Source organism: Macaca nemestrina, chromosome 2 (genome assembly GCF_043159975.1).
Source record: "Macaca nemestrina isolate mMacNem1 chromosome 2, mMacNem.hap1, whole genome shotgun sequence".
Classification (NCBI taxonomy): Eukaryota; Metazoa; Chordata; class Mammalia; order Primates; family Cercopithecidae; genus Macaca; species Macaca nemestrina.
The window spans coordinates 92,063,041-92,083,396 of NC_092126.1; the positions used below are offsets into that span (position 1 = coordinate 92,063,041).

At 35.7% G+C, this 20,356-nt stretch overlaps 1 protein-coding gene across 4 annotated transcripts in view; it reads left to right on the forward strand.

Moving 5' to 3' along the window:
- The window catches only part of LOC105489973 (phosphatidylinositol-4,5-bisphosphate 3-kinase catalytic subunit alpha), an 87,964-nt gene that overhangs the window by 48,615 nt on the left and 18,993 nt on the right, over window positions 1–20,356 (forward strand). For all 4 annotated transcript variants that reach the window (XM_011755149.3, XM_071091285.1, XM_011755151.3 and 1 more), the window contains exons 2-9: window positions 1,316–1,743; window positions 2,257–2,466; window positions 3,882–4,132; window positions 5,850–6,095; window positions 7,125–7,210; window positions 12,141–12,246; window positions 13,049–13,201; window positions 13,312–13,446. In XM_011755149.3, coding sequence (XP_011753451.1) covers window positions 1,392–1,743; window positions 2,257–2,466; window positions 3,882–4,132; window positions 5,850–6,095; window positions 7,125–7,210; window positions 12,141–12,246; window positions 13,049–13,201; window positions 13,312–13,446 — 1,539 coding nt within the window. In that variant the 5' untranslated portion in view covers window positions 1,316–1,391. The remainder of the gene's footprint in view (window positions 1–1,315; window positions 1,744–2,256; window positions 2,467–3,881; window positions 4,133–5,849; window positions 6,096–7,124; window positions 7,211–12,140; window positions 12,247–13,048; window positions 13,202–13,311; window positions 13,447–20,356) is intronic.

Here is a 20,356-nt window from a genome sequence, read left to right on the forward strand (position 1 = left end):
CATTTATTCTGTTTTGTAAGTGTGAATTTAATTACCCCACACACAGCATACACATAATCTTCATATTCTTTGCTTTGTCTTGTGAAGGCAAGGGCCATGTCTATATTATTCATCATTCGATTCCCACACCCAACATAGTCCTGGGGATAGCACCAATGCACTTTTGGTGCATAAGCAGTGTCATTTATAGCTGTTACCTACAAGTCCTGATAGACTAATCAAATATAGTAGATTATCTGGGCCTTTTTGATTCATTTCTGTAGCTTAACTTTCTTTTTTTTCTTATTTGGTATCTCTCACTTTGCCTTTTGATATACTCTTACAGTTTCACTCACTGAATAAAAGAAAATATAAACAGCAAAAAGTAAACTTGTGTTTTATGGATTTTGATAATATCTTCTAAAAGACCCCCAGGATTGTTGATGTCTTAAAAAATTAAGGGCCTTCAACTCATAATTAATACTTAATAGTTTTTAAAATATTACAAACTGATTGGAACATGGCACTGACAAAGAGAGTCATGGATCTTATTTACGTGTAGATTCATTTCAGTCAGAAGTGTTAGGACTGGGTTATTTGAGAAAGTAGGTAGATCATTACAAATTCATCCTCATACTTCAAGGAAAAATCATTGATGACACTTTCTAATATTGTGAATATATACCTAAATCATACTTTAAGAACAGAATGTCTAAGATATCACCTAGATAAGAATCAATACAAAAAGAAAAAGGAAAATTACAAAGATTGATTTAAGAAAGAAAAGACTAAGCCATAAAATTTCTCATTATTACATGAGGCAGAGAGTGAAATGAGGGCAGAGAGTGAAAAAGGAAAAGGATTTGACTTCTCTAGGCATGGTTTTACTTATTTTAAAATAAGAGCAGTGGACCCATGATCTAAAAGATTCTTTCTGGCCTAAATTCTGTTGTTCCATAAGATAGAAGAGAATAATAAAGGTGATATGCAACGGGAATTTTGGGTTGAATTGCAGCTTACTTTTCATTCTTCCCATAGCCTTATCTCTGGCTTGATGAAACCTGACTTAGAAAATCCACTCAAATATATATAATGTTTTCTTAAATGACTTTATTAAATTTAATTAAATACAAGTGGTTTTTCTAATCTCTGCTGAAATAAATTCTTTATAGCCTAATTTAGAGCAACAGTCTCGATTAAAATATTTAAGATGAATTATTACTACTTAGCCTAATCACGTCAAACCATGGAAAATTAGTTTTTACATTTTAGCAATTTTACAAATGTATTCTGTAGTTGTATCTCTTTTAACTTACGTTTTCCTTCTTTGATTTAGGTTTCTGCTTTGGGACAACCATACGTCTAATTCTTTAAAGTAGTTTTATATGTAAAACCTGCAAAAAATCAGAACAATGCCTCCACGACCATCATCAGGTGAACTGTGGGGCATCCACTTGATGCCCCCAAGAATCCTAGTAGAATGTTTACTACCAAATGGAATGATAGTGACTTTAGAATGCCTCCGTGAGGCTACATTAATAACCATAAAGCATGAACTATTTAAAGAAGCAAGAAAATACCCCCTCCATCAACTTCTTCAAGATGAGTCTTCTTACATTTTCGTAAGTGTTACCCAAGAAGCAGAAAGGGAAGAATTTTTTGATGAAACAAGACGACTTTGTGACCTTCGGCTTTTTCAACCCTTTTTAAAAGTAATTGAACCAGTAGGCAACCGTGAAGAAAAGATCCTCAATCGAGAAATTGGTATGATACAGTATCCTATTCTAAAATGCAAATCACTATGAACCTTAACTGTTGTCTCTTACTAAAATATTTCTGTTTAAACCAATCCCTTTGTAATCTTAAATAGCTTTCTAAATAAAAATCATTATAAATCTAAAGTATGTTTTACTATCGAACTATGGAACTATTTTTAACACCTTGATATTATTCCATAAGGTTTTATTTAAGAAATATCATTTGGAGGATGACTTAGATTTGTTATATCTCAATTTTGTTATTCTTTTAAAAATGATTGATAGGAATGTTTGCTGCCTTTGCTCTAAATTGCTGAATATACTATTTTTTATGTATTAAAAATATTTGGGACTTTATCAACTCTTAATATATATGCATTCATCAAAAATGTTTCACCTAGAGGTACTTTTTTTACTCTGTTGTCATCTTCCAAATCTACAGAGTTCCCTGTTTGTAAAAAAACATGTTCATACTATGTATGTAATAGAATGATATATTCTTTATGTAATTTTATTAAAGGTTTTGCTATTGGCATGCCAGTGTGTGAATTTGATATGGTTAAAGATCCAGAAGTACAGGACTTCCGAAGAAATATTCTGAATGTTTGTAAAGAAGCTGTGGATCTTAGGGATCTCAATTCACCTCATAGTAGAGCAATGTATGTCTATCCTCCAAATGTAGAATCTTCGCCAGAATTGCCAAAGCACATATATAATAAATTAGATAAAGGTAAGAAAATGACTAATCTACTCTAATCGTTACTATAGTGCAGTCTTCTACCTGTGCCTAAATCTTTGTATAGTCTTTTTTGGTTTTTTTTTTTTCCAGCTAGATAGTAAGCTGCTTGAAGGCAGGGACTGCTTATACTGACAAGACATAGTTGAGTGCTAAATACAAATTGTGTACAATCAATATTTATTGGTTGAATTTTTGTATGAATATGATACTGATTTCTTGGTAGATTGTCTATAAAGCGGAAGAAGTATGAGTTTGAAATTTACTATTTTTTAGGATTCAGAATTAGAGCTGATTATCTTTTCATAAATAAAAACAAGTATAAATAGAAACATTTCATGAAATTTTGGGAGAACTTTATACATTCTTGTTGTTACATATCATAAATACACCAGAAAAAAATAAGTAATTTTCCTAAATATTAAATGCAATAATTCTGATCATGAGTGATAATATATAGGTAGATTTTTGACATTTAATGTATCAGTTTCTAGAATTAAGTGAACAGGAAACTATATAAACTATATTGTTTTCGAAATACATGTCATTGTATCAGATAAATGTCTATTTTTGAGGGTAACAAAGTAAAATTATCAGTTTGAGTTAACTCACACACACTATTAAATATCAAATTCTATCAGTAGACTAAGTTAAGACATCTTATTACTATTTTATCCGTATTTTTCAAAGTAGTTTAATGCAACATAAGATCTTTCAAAATTCTATTCTAGCATATATTTTTAAGTGAAATGCTTTTTTCATTTTCCCCAGCATTTTTTGTGAAAAATTTTCAACATATAGACAACTTGAAAGAAATTTACTGTGAACACCCAAGCCTCTCTACATAGTTTGTCTTCCCATTTTCTCCATCTTTCTCTTTTCTTTTTTTTGGCCTCTTGGCTTAGTTAATCTTAAAAGGAGAAAATTAGACAATCCATTTCCTCTCCCCTCTTGATTTTCTTACCTTTCCTCCCTCACATTTTCTGTCATTCTAATTCAACATCTTTAAGCCTCCGTTGGTTCTTTCTTTACTTCCCATGGTTACCAGAAACTCACCTTAGGCACTGTCGAACCTTTGATACCATCATGAATCACTGTTCACAGGGGCAGTACCCATGCAGTAATGTCATACAGTTTAGAATGGAAATTAGTTTGGTCTCAGATACTTGTGACCCACTTGTCACAGTTTTGTGTGCTTGTCATAAAACATGAGAGTTGGGAATGGTCTGGCAGCCCGCTCAGATATGAACATTTTCTATTTCTACTGATACTTACCTAGTTTTAATTGGGCTGATTAAAAAGCATTTCTGATATGGATAAAGTAATGATAGTGCACACTTGTTGAAATTTTTCCCTTGAAAAATGAAAGAGATATGGTGATTGCATCTAATAATGTTTTCCTGTTATAGGGCAAATAATAGTGGTGATTTGGGTAATAGTTTCTCCAAATAATGACAAGCAGAAGTATACTCTGAAAATCAACCATGACTGTGTACCAGAACAAGTAATTGCTGAAGCAATCAGGAAAAAAACTCGAAGTATGTTGCTATCCTCTGAACAGCTAAAACTCTGTGTTTTAGAATATCAGGGCAAGTATATTTTAAAAGTGTGTGGATGTGATGAATACTTCCTAGAAAAATATCCTCTGAGTCAGTATAAGGTGAGTAACAAGTTTCAAAATACTAATTTTTAATTTAAAAAGTAATCACATTGAGGATGAGTATCTTTTTTTTTTTTTTTTTTTTGAGGCGGGGATGGAGTCTCGCTCTGTTGCCCAGGCTGGAGTGCAGTGCCATGATCTTGGCTCACTGCAAGCTCCGCCTTCCAGGTTCACACCGTTCTCCTGCCTCAGCCTCCCGAGTAGCTGGGACTACAGGCGCGCATCACCACACCTGGTTAATTTTTTGTATTTTTAGTAGAGACAGGGTTTGCACCGTGTTATCTAGGATGGTCTTGATCTCCTGACCTCATGATGCACCCGCTTTGGCCTCCCAAAGTGCTGGTATTACAGGCATGAGCCACCGTGCCCAACCAAGTATCTGTATTTTTAGAATATACTTATTGATAAGTAATATTAGTAAATACCATTTGTAAGTTTATTCTTTTAATTCTGTGATTAATTCATTTGAGAGGCTGAAAATGTTGGCAGTTACTCTAGCTCCCAAATACAGCTATTTCATGGGTTTTGTTGTTGTTGTTGTTGTTTGTTTGTTTTTTGAGACAGGGTCTCGCTTTGCCTCTCAGACTGGAATGCAGTGGTATGATCATGGCTCATTGCAGCATCAACCTCCCAGGCTCAAGCAATCCTCTCACCTCAGCCTCCTAAGTGGCTGGGACCACATGCATGTGCCACCAACCATGCCCAGCAAATTTTTTTTCTTTCTTTTTTTTTTTTTTTTAAGAGACAAAGTCTCATTATATTGCCCAGGTTGGTCTCTAATTCTGGGCGCAAACAGTCCTCCCACCTCGGCCTCCCACAGTGCTTGGATTATAGGCATGAGCCATTATGCCCAGCCTATTTCGTGATTTTTATCCCCTCCAACCAGTGACCCTGGAATGGATTGAAATAGACATTTCAAAAAATCCATGACCTACTGTTAAGATATTCTATTGGTACTTTCCTACTCTCTTTTTATATTTATTAAATAAATACCTATAAGAAGCAACTATGTTTGTGCCAAGCATATGTCAAGTACTAATTTACAATACCAAATAAAACTTGGTCCTGGCCTTCAGGTTGCTTATTGTCTAGTGGGGCTTACGGGTAGGAAAATAATGCGTATACAGTAACATTTATATTAAAAATCTCTATCCTAATTACCATTTCGAAATTCAGACCAGTGTATTTAGTATTTTTTGTAAATATTTATCCATAATATTACTGGTCTCCACTATTTGTGTTTTTTTTGTTTTAATTTTAGCAAAACTAATGTTTCTCAGTACATTTGGACAAAAAAGCAAGTGAACAGCAGCCTTTGGATGGGACATCAATATGACTTAATAGATTGAATGACAGAGGTGTCCTAAGTGATACTGCTTTTCTGTTACCAAATACAATGTTTTCATAATGAGTATCCCATGATCCTTGTTTTTAATTCCTTTTTTGGCCTCCAGTTAAGGGTAGAACTATAGTTTCAAAAGTTGACCTTAATTTTTTTCTTGATGCAATTTATATTCAGAAGTGTTTGGTTGATCTTGTGCTTCAACCTAAATCCTAAATGTTAGTATTTTAAATGTTATAGCAACTACTAATAAATGTGGTCTATAATGTTTATCGCCTTTGCAGATTAATATGTACATTCTCATAATACTCTTACATGTTACTTTTAAAATGAAAAATCTTACAGGAAATGGCTTGCCCTCTTAATCTCTTACAGTATATAAGAAGCTGTATAATGCTTGGGAGGATGCCCAATTTGATGTTGATGGCTAAAGAAAGCCTTTATTCTCAACTGCCAATGGACTGTTTTACAATGCCATCTTATTCCAGACGCATTTCCACAGCTACACCATATATGAATGGAGAAACATCTACAAAATCCCTTTGGGTTATAAATAGTGCACTCAGAATAAAAATTCTTTGTGCAACCTACGTGAATGTAAATATTCGAGACATTGATAAGGTAAAGTCAAATGCTAATGCTTATTATTTTATAGAATTTATTTTATATAACCTTTTTCTTGAACTATGCAGTAATCTGTTGACCTGTAGTATGTTTTCAGATGGTTAGGAGAACACCCAAATCTCCGAATGTAAAAATATATCATGAATTTTACTTGAGCTTCCATCTACCTTAGCTATTATACAGCTCACAGTCCTTTGTTAATAATTCTAATATTCACAATTCTAGTTCTTAAAATCAAAAGTTTTACAGAATTCATTTGGCAGAAAGACCTGAGCCAACCTTAAGTGAAGGTTTTTTTTTTTTTTTTTTTTTTTTTTTGAGATGGAGTCTTGCTCTGTAGCCCAGGCTGGAGTGCAGTGGCCGGATCTCAGCTCACTGCAAGCTCCGCCTCCCGGGTTTACGCCATTCTCCTGCCTCAGCCTCCGGAGTAGCTGGGACTACAGGCACCCGCCACCTCGCCCGGCTAGTTTTTTGTATTTTTAGTAGAGACGGGGTTTCACCGTGTTAGCCAGGATGGTCTCGATCTCCTGACCTCGTGATCCGCCCGTCTCGGCCTCCCAAAGTGCTGGGATTACAGGCTTGAGCCACCGCGCCCGGCCAAGTGAGGGTTTTTATAATCTTTATTAACCCCACTTAGTATAAATATTCATGTATCTTATTAAAGAAATATTAATGTCTTTATGAGGTACTGCTTCATCAGCTAAGGAAGTAGTATTTAGTAAGTACGTTTACTAATTTAGCTTTCTAAAATATGGAAGCTCTGAATTACATACCTGCCTTAAAGGGATTGTGGACCTATATTTATGTTTTAGTAGTCTGACGTCTCCATTGTTATTAGTGGATGAAGGCAGCAACTAATTTTGGTGAAGACTCTACATCAGTATTAACTTATTATATATGTGAAGAAAAGGAGAGCCAAGCTAGATCTGAACAAAAATTCCGTGGTTTTATATTTGATTCTATCTAGTGTGTGCATATGTGTATGTTGAGTGTATACATTAGTAAATACATACTTTTTTCTTTTAGATCTATGTTCGAACAGGTATCTACCATGGAGGAGAACCCTTATGTGACAATGTGAACACTCAAAGAGTACCTTGTTCCAATCCCAGGTGAGGAAGTATATAGACTTATATTTCCAAAGGTTATATTAGTGTTTAGCAGTGTGATCAATAAAAGTAGTATTTTTTTTAGACCAGCCTGGGCAACAAAGCAAGACCCCATCTCTACAACAAGTTTTTCTTAAAAATTAGCTAGGCACCAGCCAGGCACGGTGGCTCACGCCTGTAATCCTAGCACTTTGGGATGCTGAGGCGGGTGAATCATAAGGTCAGGAGTTTGAGACCAGCCTGGCCAAGATGGTGAAACCCCAACTCTACCAAAAATTTAAAAAATTAGCCAGAGGGTGGTGGGTGCCTGTAATCCCATCTACTCGGGAGACTGAGGCAGGAGAATCTCTTGAACCTGGGAGGCTGAGGTTGCAGTGAGCTGAGATCACACCACTGCACTCCAGCCTGGGCAACAGAGCGAGACTCCATCTCAAAAAAAAAAAAAAATTAGGCACAATGGCACGTGCCTGTAGTCCCAGCCATTAGGGAATTAGGGAGGCTGAGACAGGAGAATTGCTTGAGCCTGGGAGTTCCAGGCTGCAGTCAGCTATGATCGTGCCACTGCATTCCAGCCTTAGTGAGATCTGATCTCAAAAAAATATATATATTTTTTATACTTCATCATTAGCTTTATACAAGCTATATTTTAATAAATTAACCAGAAATGTATATATAGACCAGCAAGACTTTCTGTCAAATGAGTATCAGTCACAGGATTATTTTATTGATTCTGTCTAAAGTTTTATCAGAATAGTTTCTGATTGTCTCTTTTCATTGTATCAAAGAGAGAGCAGAGTATGCTTACAATTTTATGCTAATGATTCCCCACATTAGATTAAAAACCTAGCATTTTATTCTTTTCCTGTCTCCATCATCATTCACATGAAGGAGAAGTAAGAGTTGGCAAACAACTCCATAACCAAACTACCCTGAGGCAGTTTCCTTCAAGTCACTCCCAAGAATAGATATTTATGACATTCAAATAAAGGGTCTTTTGGAGCAAATTAATTTATTAGGGGGAGAGGGAGTTATGGGGAGGATTTTAAATTATTACTGCCTGGATGTGATGAAGAAATAAAAAGTAGTATAATCCAATAGCTCACTATCCTGCATTTCTTTGCTTCTCTCTATAGATTCATTTTGGAATAAGAGTACCCCTGAATATAATAGCAGTAATATTTCAAGATAACTCAAATTGTTACTGGACTTTATAATAAAATAACAATAGAGCTAACTAGTGACTCCTCCTGAAGTAAATCTCATAATGAAGTTAGACTGAGTTCTAAGACATTCAAGAAAAAGTTCTGGTCTTGTTGCTAAAGATTGCCACCCTTCTAGAGCCTATGTAAAGTTCAAAGAGATGGTAGCCTTGTCTGCCACAGGGAAGGAAGATAGTTCCTCAGCCTGCATAAACCATTGTAGGTCAAAAAGCATATCATTCAGGTCAGAAATGAGATTGTGACAACAAACAACTTCAGGATTTTTTTTTTTTTGAGTCGAAGCCTCACTCTGTAGCCCAGGCTGGAGTACAGTCAAGTTTCAGCAGTTCTCTTACCTCAGTCTCCCGAGCAGCTGGGACTACAGGCACGTGCCACTGCGCCCAGCTAATTTTTTTGTATTTTCGGTGGAGAGTGGTTTCACCATGTTGGCCGGGCTGGTCTTGAACTTCTGACCTCAGGTGATTCACCCACCTCGGCCTCCCAAAGTGCTAGGATTACAGGCATAAGCCACCATGCCCGGCCAGGATCTTTTTAAATTCTTGCCAAAACAAGAGTTTATATCCCACTCATACCGTATGCCTCACACTGATTAGTGGGGTGGTTGTAGGAGGAAAAGAAAAACAACATTTTAGAAAATAATAGCCAGAATTTTTTCATATTTGGTAAAAACTATAAACCTATCAATCCAAGGAGTTCAACAAGCCCCAAGCAAAGACCCCAGAATAATACTGGATAGAATTATCCTAGCTATCTGTTTCACGTACCAAAAGTTAAACTAGCTTTATAAAAGTAAAAGATAGGCTGGGCGTGGTGGCTCATGCCTATAGTCCCAACATTTCGGGAGGCCAAGGCAGATGGATCATTTGAGCCCAGGAGTCTGAGACCACCCTGGGCTACATGGCAAAACACAGTCTACCAAAAATACAAAAAATTAGCCTGGGATCGTGGTGTGTGTAACTATAGTCCCAGCTACCCAGGAGGGTGAGGTGGGAGGATCACCTGAGCCCAGGGAGGTTGAGACTGCAGTGAGCCATGATCGTACTACTGCAGTCCAGTCTGGGGGGCAGAGTGATACCCTGACTCAAAAAAAAAAAGTAAAAGATAAATTTGTTTAATAATATATGATTAAAATGTTGAAATTTTAGTAAAATAGCTATTTAGAAGGGTCTGTATTTGTCTTTAAGCATTCTGTAGTCTAAAAGGTGAAGTATTTATGGTAGTAGTGTGAAAATGTAAGTAAACTTCTTAAACTTTTCTGTGCTGACAAAAACAAAAAATCAGATAAGTGAATATGAAGTTATTAAAAAGATAGAAAAGTAGATTTTAAAAATTCTTACTATTTGTTTCAAATCTTCCTTTATGCTAGATAAATTAGATGCTTTATGATTTCTTCATGTTATGAGTATCTCCCAAAATCAGAATCAATTTGGACTATATACACACACACAACCATTTTCTAGAAACAAAGAACTTAATTGAGCGTGTGTATATGTGTGTGTGTTTGTGTGTTGTGGGATGGATGAACTTTAGAAGAAAAGAGAAACGTGCTTTATTTTGTTAGCATAGGGCTGAACAAGTAGATTGGTAGGACATAGCTCTCTTAGAAAGAGTATAGAACACTTATTATTAATTTATGAGCACTTCTAAAGATTTCGGAGTAATAAAAAGTCTGGTACTTTTTCTTTCTTTTTTTTAAGACAGAGTCTTGCTCTGTCACCCAGGCTGGAGTGCATGGCACAAACTCAGCTCACTGCAACCTCTCCCTCAGCCTCCTGAGTAGCTGGGATTACAGGCACCCACCGCCATGCCCAGCTAATGTTTGCATTTTTAGTACCCATGGGGCTTCACCATATCGGCCAGGCTGGTTTTGAACTCCTGACCTCAGGTGATCCGCTCACCTTGGCCTCCCAAAGTGCTGGGATTACCGGTGTGAACCACCGCACCCGGCCTAATTTTTTTTAAATCATTGTGGACTTAAGTCCCATAACATTTTTCTCTATGTGTTTCTACAATTCTATTTATTACTGGGCATGGTAGTATGCATCTGAAATCCCAGATACTCAGGAGGCTAAGGGTGGCTGAGGCAAGGATCGCTTGAGCCCAGGAGTTCGAAGCTGTAATGCACTGTGTCATGCCTGTGAATAGCCACTGCACTTTAGCCTGGGCACATAATACCCTATCTCTAAAAAATAATAATAATAATAACATTTGTTGTTTCTTTTACCTTTAGAATTCTTGCCAAATTTCCCCATTTTAAATGTGTCTTCTTTCTATAAATAGATCATATTTTAAATAATCTTTGTCCATACTTGAGCAAAAATACTAGAATAAATGGAACTTATTTCACTGATGAAGTTTATTACTTAGTTTGGCTAATTAAAAATAGAATTTTTATACTGTTTTATTGTTGATTAAGAATTACTTTATTTATAATGAAGATTAGACCAGAATGATAAAGAAGACATTTGAAAAGTTTTTAAAGTTACTGTCTAACATATGAGCTTCTATCATGGGCCAGTTGCTATTCTAATTCCTTTGCTTGTGTTATCTCATTTAATTTTATGAGATAGTTATCAGCCTTATAAAGGTAGGTACTATTATTAGTCCCATTTCATAGAGGAGGCAAAAGACAAAGCAAGGGTCACACAGTTAGTGAAAAAGGGGAAATAAGATTCTACTCCAGTCTGATTTCTGAGCCCATACTCTATCCGTTATTGTAATGTTATTTTAAAATACAAAACTGTTTATTGTATGTGGTTCTTTACAAATATGTTCACCAAAGACAGACATAATTTCACATGTAGCACCCAGTAAATTGAGGAAATTTGTCATTAAAATTTGAATAATTTTTTTATCTTGTTCACTTTTTGTAGCAGTGTTTTATTCTTCCCTTATGAATGTGAAGTTTTATTACCTTTTATAAAATAATTCTTCAATTCAAATACTTTATGTATCCATCACTTTATTTACCTACTGATTTATTTAGATTAGTGGATTCCTTTGGATAAAACTATATTATGTATGAAAGTAACTAAATATAATCATAATAGGAAATCTCATTTTACCTTGTTTAGTTTTCCTTTTCTATTCGACTTTTATGAGCAAAATTACATATATATAAATAATATATATTCATAATATGTATTTATATTATGTATATATTATAAATATAAATAAGTTTTTTAGTGACGTATATAGCACACATGCATAAAAGTATACAAACCATAGTTGTATAGTTCAGTCACAAAGTAAATAAATACCCATGTCTTCTGCTTTTAACAAATGCACACATTTCTGTGGTTTTATTCCTAGAATTGGACCTGGGTCACAGGGAATACATATGCTCACTTTTATTTGATTATGCTTTCCAAATTGGTTGTAACAAATTATACCCCCATACTCTTTAGTGTATGAAATTTCCTATTACTGCATGACTTTACCACCCCTTGGCATCATCAGTCTTTATAGTTTAGCCATTCTTATGTATAGTGATATCTCCATAAGATTTTCATTTTCATTTTCTGTATGACTAATAATGACTCCCTTTTCGTGTTTAACTATTTGAATATGATCGTATAAAGTGCCTTTCCAAACAGTCTCTTGCCTGTTTGTCATTTGGTTGATCTTTTTCTTGGTGATTTGTAGGAGTCATTTATATACTTTGGATGAAGACTTTTTTTGATACATTATTTTTTCTTTAAAATTTTACATAGGTGGAATGAATGGCTGAATTATGATATATACATTCCTGACCTTCCTCGTGCTGCTCGACTTTGCCTTTCCATTTGCTCTGTTAAAGGCCGAAAGGGTGCTAAAGAGGTAAAGTATTTCAAAAGGAACAATTATGTTTACCTTTATCTTTTTTTATTTATTTATTTTTTTTTTTTTTTTAGGTAAAGATAGATGTTTATTTGACAAATAAAACATGTATAAATAAAGTAAATCTTTTTTTTTCTTTTTTTTATTATACTTTAGTTTCTAGGGTACATGTGTACAACGTGCAGGTTTGTTACATATGTATCCATGTGCCATGTTGGTGTGCTGCACCCATTAACTTGTCATTTACATTAGGTATATCTCCTAATGCTATCCCTCCCCGCTCCCCTCAACCACGACAGGTCCCAGTGTGTGATGTTCCCCTTCCCATGAATTATGTTTACCTTTAAAAACTCCTGATTATACCACTGATTGAATTTTTTGACAAAATGGATGTTATTTTTTATTTAAGAAAATATTAATAAATCAAACCTATTTTTAAATTTTTAACAAATATAGAAGAATACCTTGGGAGAGCTTCAGGAATTTATTTATGATGAATATGTTTTGAGTTCTTATTGATACCATTTTTAAAAATGCAAAGTGACTATATAACAGGCATTGTATGCAAATATCTCATGCTTGCTTTGGTTCATATTTTCTGTTTATAATTAAAATACATGTAATTTCAAATGGGGAAAAAGGAAAGAACGGGCTTAAGCTTTGAAAAATCAACTTTTTTTTTTAGATATTATATTCCCATTATTATAGAGATGATTGTTGAATTTTCCTTTCTGGCGAAGAAAAGTGTTTTGAAATGTGTTTTATAATTTAGACTAGTGAGTATTTTTCTTTGTTTTTTAAGGAACACTGTCCATTGGCATGGGGAAATATAAACTTGTTTGATTACACAGACACTCTAGTATCTGGAAAAATGGCTTTGAATCTTTGGCCAGTACCTCATGGATTAGAAGATTTGCTGAACCCTATTGGTGTTACTGGATCAAATCCAAATAAAGTAAGGTTTTTATTGTCATAAATTAGATGACAGTCTAATTTATATTGACTATAGTGGCAGTCAAGCCTTCTCTCTTGTGTATATATAATAGCTTTTCTTCCATCTCTTAGGAAACTCCATGCTTAGAGTTGGAGTTTGACTGGTTCAGCAGTGTGGTAAAGTTCCCAGATATGTCAGTGATTGAAGAGCATGCCAATTGGTCTGTGTCCCGAGAAGCAGGATTTAGCTATTCCCACGCAGGACTGGTAAGGCAAATCACTGAGTTTATTAAGTGTCAGTCATAATCTGTGGATTTAGGTACATACTTTCTTTATGGAAAAGGATCCATGTATTTTACTGGCATAGATACTGTGAGCTCTAGGACCAATATTGCAATATAATTAAGTTCTCTGTATGCTAATATTTTACTGCAACTCTGCTTTTTTAAAGCCTTCATTCATTTAACGAATATTTATTGAGTGCCAACTCTGTGTAAAGCACTGGGAAAGGCACTAGGTAATAAAGTCATGAACTAAACAGACTTTCACTGAGTATGCACTCTAATGGTGAAAATAGATATTAAGCAGATAAAAGCAGAAATATAAGATTACGGTTGACCCTTGAACAACGTGGATTTGAACTACACTGATCTACTTATATGTGGATTTTTTTCAATAAATACATTGGAAAATTTTTTGGAGATTTGTGACAATTTGAAAATACTTGGAGACAAACTACATAGCCTAGAAGTATTAAAAAAAAACTGAAGTTAGGTATGTCATGAATCCATAAAATATATGTAGATACAAGTCTATTTTATCATTTACGACCATAAAATATACACAAATCTATTATAAAAAGTTAAAATTTATCAAAACATACACACACAAACACAGACCATACATGGTACTACTCATAGTCAAGAGAAATGCAGAATACATAAAGATGCAATATTAAATTGTATCTGCATAAAATTAACTGTAGTACATACTGTACTACTGTAATAATTTCATAGCCACCTCCTGTTTCTATTGTTGTAAGCTCAAGCGTTGCAGATATACACTTAAAATGCTATGTAGGCTGGGCGCAGTGGCTCACGCCTATAATCCCACCACTTTGGGAGACCGAGGCGGGTGAATCACCTGAGGTCAGGAGTTCGAGATCAGCCTGGCCAACATGGTGAAATCCCGTCTCTACTAAAAATACAAAAAGCCAGGTGTGGTGGCATGTGTCTGTAATCCCAGCTACTTGGGAGGCTAAGTTAGGAGAATCGCTTGAACCCGGGAGGCAGAGGTTGCATTGAGCCGAGATCATGCCATTGCATTCCAGCCTGGGCGACAGAGCAAGACTCTGTCTGAAAAAACAAAACAAAACAAACAAACAGAAATGCTGTGTAATGCTGATCATCTCTACATGAGCACTTCATCACTTCAGTAAATTGTTTATTGCAGTAAAAAGTGATCTCTCTCAGTTCTTGCATATTTTTCGTCATGGTTAGTGCAATACTGTGAACACTGAATAACACTATGAAGCCTGTGAGGAGAGCCTCTAGTGATGCTGGAGGTGCTCTCAAGAAGCAGAGAAAAGTCCTGAGATTACAGGCAAAAAGTTGAATTGCTTGATGTGTACCATATATTGAGGTCTGCAGTTGCAGTTGCCCTTATTTCAGACAGACAACTCATCTTGTAAACAGACAACATACACTTTTGTTTGTTTGTTTTTGTTTTTTTGAGATGGAGTTTTGCTCTTATTGCTCAGGCTAGAGTGCAGTGGAGCGATCTTGGCTCACTGCAACCTCCGCCTCCAGGGTTCAAGCAATTCTCCTGCCTCAGCCTCTTGAGTAGCTGGGATTATAGGCATGCGCCACCATGCCCAGCTAATTTTTGTATTTTTAGTAGGGATGGGGTGTCTCCATGCTGGTCAGGCTGGTCTCGAACTCCTAACCTCAGGTGATCCACCCACCTCAGCCTCCCAAAGTGCTGGGATTACAGGCGTGAGCCACCGCGCCCAGCCAAACTTTTTTTTTTTAATAAGAGGTTGGGTAAGTGGCTCATGCCTGTAATCCTAGCATTTTTGGAGGCCGAGGCAGGTGGATCACGAGGTCAGGAGTTCGAGACCAGCCTGGCCAATATGGTGAAACCCCATCTCTACTAAAAATACAAAAATTAGCTAGGCGTTGTGGCATATGCCTGTTACCTACTTGGGAGGCTAAGGCAGGAGAATCGCTTGAACCCGGGAGGCAAATGTTGCAGTGAACCGAGATTGCGCCACTGCATTCCAGCCTGGGCAACAGAGTGAGACTCCATCTCAAAAAACAAAAAACAGGAGAGAGAGATGGGGTCTCACTGTGTTGCCTGGGCTGGTCTCGAACTCCTGAGCTCAAGTGATCCTCTCTCCGCTACCTCCCAAAGTGCTAGGATTACAGGTGTGGGCCATTATGCCCGGCCAAAAGACAGCATCAATGTACAGTATCAGTAAACACAGTATAGTACTATAAATGAATTTTCTCTTCCTTATGATTTTCTTAATGACGTTTTCTTTTCACTGTCTTTCTATTCCAAGAATATAGTGTATAGTACATATGTACCAAATAAGTGTTAATCAACTGTTTATGTTTCTGTTAAGACTTCCAGTCTACAGTAGGCATTTGTAGTTAAGTTTTTGGGGAGTCAAAATTTATACATGGATTTTCAATTGTACAGGAGATCAGTGCCCCTATCCCCTATATTGTCCAAGGGTCAGCTGTATAAATCATGTTAAGTGCCAGGAAGGAAAAACAATAGTGAGCTAAGAATAACTAACTGAGGATTTGTGGGGAAAAGCAAATATATATATATATATATTTCAGGAAAGACCTCTCTGAGATAGTCACCTTGAAGTTGAGACTGAAGTACAGCTATACCTCTGAGGTATTGTGAGTTTGATTCTAGACCACTGTACTAAAGCAAAAATCACAAAAGAGTCACAAATGTTTTGGTTTCCCAGTGCATATAAAAGTTCTGTTCACATTATACTGTCATCTGTAAAGTGTGTGATAGCTTTATGTCTAACACAACAATGTACATACTTTAAAAATACTGCTAAAAAATGCTGATGATCATCCAAGCCTTCAGCAAGTTGTAATCTTTTTGCTGGTGGAGGGTCTTGCCTCAGTGTTGATGACTGCTGACTCATCAAGCTGGTGGTTGCTGAAGTAACGTTAGACTGGCTACAGCAATTTCTTTAAGACGACAATGAAGTTTGCCACATTGATTGACCCTTCCTTTCATGAAAGATTTCTCTGCAGCATGTGATGCTATTTGATAGCATTTTACCCACAATAGAACTTCTTTCAGATTTGGAGTCAGTCCTCTCAAAACCTGCCATTGCAGTTAACCAGCTGTATTAGCTCCTAACAAGAGAGTCAGCCCGAAGCTTTGAAGCCAGGCATTAACTTCTGTTCTCTAGCTGTGAAAGTCCTAAATGGCATCTTCTTCCATTATAAGACTCTTTTGTTTACATTGAAAATCTATTGCTTAGTGTAGCCACCTTCATCAGTTATCTTGGCTAGATCTTCTGGAGAACTTGCAGCAGCTTCTCCATCAGCACTTGCTGCTTCACAGCTTCTTTTTTAAACCTCTTAAACCAACCTCTGCTAGCTTCAAACTTCTCCTCTGCAGCGTCTTTGTCTCTCTCAATATTCATAGAATTGAAAAGAGTTAACGGCCTTGCTCTGGATTAGGCTTTGACTTAAGGAAAAGTTGTGGCTGGTTTGATCTTCTATCTAGACCACTAAAACTTTCTCCATTTCAGCATTAAGGCTGTTTTGTTTTCTTATACTTCATTCACTGAAGTAATACTTTTAGTTTCCTTCAGGAACTTTTCCTTTGCATTCACAACTTGGCTGTTTGGCACCAGAGGCCTAGCCTTTGGCCTGTATGGCTTTTGACATGCATTTCTCACAAAACTTTATCATTTCTAGCTTTTGATGTGAATGAAGCAAGAGACACGGCACTCTTCCTTTCACTTGAACACTTAGAGGCCATTGTAGGGTTATTAATTGGCCAAATTTCAATATTGTTGTGTCTCAGGGAATAGAGAGTCCTGAGAGGAGGGGGAAAGATGAGCAAGGGTTGGTTGGTGAAGAAGTCGGAACATACAACACTTATCGAATAAGTTCACCATCTTAATTGGCTCATAGTGCCCCCCAGTTGCATCAATGATCTTTGATCACAGATCATCATAATGTATAATAATAATGAAAAGTTTAAAATATTATAAGAATTACCAAAATGTGACACAGAGATAAAAAATGAATACATGCATTTGGAAAAACAGTGCCAGGAGACTTGCTTTATGTAGGGATACCACCACAAACCTTCAGTTTGTTGGAAATGCAATATCTGTGAGGTATAGTAAAGCAAAGCACAATAATACAGGGTACGCCTGAATAAATACATTGTTAGTTAAGCTTGGAAGCAGAGAAAACAGCAGGTCTTCACCACGTTATCCCAGGTTCCCCAGGAAAGAGTGTATATAAGGTGGAATTTAAATATTGATCTGGTTGTCTAATCTTGGCCATAGCTTTGGAACCACAGTATAACTAGGTTCAGGAACCATTAACTCTCCCTGATTTCTCAAGGGCAAAGGTGTCAATGCCAAGAGAAGATGTTTGTGTTCATTGGTGTTTCCAAATGTATTACTTTTTCTTTGGCCTTGTTGGCTATAGATAAACCAGCCAATTAATTTTGGGCCAAGAAGTCCAAAACACATGTATCCCATTAACAGTAACAGCAGCACCAAGACCTGGTATATTGCACTTAGGAATCCTGATTTATTGATTCATAGCTGTGTTCTCAGTAAGGCATTTACCACTACTTTTTGGAAAATGAATTATCTTTTCTGCATATATAATTTAAAATATATGACTTTATTTTTTGAACAATTCTAACTCTTTGTAAGGATTGATATTTGATGACTATTCTTTCTTAAAAGAACTTTTATTTCAAAGAAAAGAAATCTGCTTATTTTATAGTAGAATAAAACTTCTATTTTTCAGTTACAATTTGTATCTATTGGAAACTTGTGAATCTAAGATACGACATGGGATCTTAGTTTTTCTGTATCTTAAATATTTTACTATTTCATCATTCTAGAAATTATTTTATCCATATTCATTATTTCCAACTATGCTAAAAAAAGACTAAAATAATATGAAAATATAAAAGAAGGATAGAATAGCCTAGAAGGATGATAAAATAGTGAAGTAAATCATCACGTTACATCATCCTTCAGTTTTCTTATTGCATTGCCCAGTGTCTTGCATCATCTTTCCAGAAGCATAGAAGAAATCTGCAGACACTGTCTTTGTAATTTTTTTGTTTAGTTGGTTGGTTTCTTTTAGGCTTTCATTGGACACTTGAGAATCAGAATTTTTCACTTTTCACCCAGAATGATGACAGATGAAAACTGATCGAGGAAGATATTTCACAAGCATTAGAGAAATCGTAATATGAATGCAGATAGATAGTAGCAGCCTAGAGCAGTTTCCCAACCTCAGCAGTATTGACATTTTGCACCAAATAATTCTTTGTTGTAGGAGCCGTTCTGTGTGTGCAATCCAGGATGTAGCATCCCTGTCCTCTACCCTACTGCAGGCCAGTAGTGCCATCCTGCTGAGTTATGGCCATCAAAAATGTCTCCAGACATTAGCCAAGGTTCCTGGGAGGTCAGGAGGACATAAAATCACCCTAGTTGATAACCACTACTCTAAATGCTAATCATGCTGAAGTTTATTATATAAATGAAATGTCAGATGACAGTACCTAAACTGTCTCTTAGTTATCTTAAGTCTTCTCAAACTCAAGTAATGATGAGTAAAGAATATATTTCTAACAACAAAAAGGAAATTTGGTAGTATTTCTAAAGACAAAAAGGACATTTGTATTCACATTCAGTTAGTCATTCCACCAGAATGACTTCATCACACAGTATTTTGTGACAAGAACCTGAACAGCCTCATGTTTTACAATATTCTTTTCATCTTTTCCTATATGCACCAAAAATTTTTTTTAATTTTCTTGAACCTCTAAATCTACTTTAACAATTTACCTGATACATTGTTTAAATGGACAAATGCTGAAAGTAGCTGTGTATACAAATGTGACTGTGTATACAAAGGAAAAAGATGATGTAGAAATAAAATAACTCCTTGAGCGACTCATTCTGATTGGTATTTATAGAGTAGTAATGTTTTGCAGTTACAGAGGAAAAAAGATGGCCCTTCCTTCAACAGTTATGAGCCGTCAAGAGTTTTCAAAAATATTGCATTTTGACAATGTAGTTTCTAGTTTGACAATGATATATTTATCTTCAAAACCAGAAAAATGTAGATAAGAATTTGGTTTTATAATATTTAAATTCTTATTAAAATGTCTAATAAAATTGTTTTCCCCATCACTTTATTCTTTAAGTTATTTTACATTTAAAATGTAAACAAATAAAAATAAGTAAATAAACAGTAGCAACTTCTTTTCCTGGTAAATCGAGGATTGAGTATGTATTCTCTCTTTCCTGGACTATTGCAATAACCTCCTAACTGGTCTCCCTCCTTTCACAGAGAAGCCATAATAATCTTTATGAAGTACAAATCAAATCAAGGTATTCATTCTTTAAATAGCTATCAATAAAAATAAAATCCCAACTTTATACACTGGCCTGCAAATTTTATGTGGTCTGAATTCAGCTTACATTTCTTCTCTCCCTTGTCTATTGCCCATCAGGCTCACTGGCTTTCTTCCTTCACACCAAACTAGTTATTTCTGGGGTGGGAGGAAGGCTTTCAGTGTTTTCTCCATCTGCAATAGTCTTTCCCTAAGTAGTGTGGATAAAGGTTCCTTCTTGTTACTTGAATCACAAATACTGTGTTCTCAATCATTCTCTGTTACATCATCCAGAGTACCTTATATCAATTTTCCAATATTTTTATTTATTTGATTTCCCACTATAACTGAGGCTCTGTAAGTGCAGAGTCTTTTACTATTTTGTAATCCCAACAGCAAGAACAAAACAAGGTACATAGTACATATTTAATAAATACTTGAACAAATATGTGCCAGTAATATTTTTTCATCCTGCTGAATAAGTTAACAGCATATAAACACATACAAACCAGGTGGCATGGGTGTCTGCTTTCAT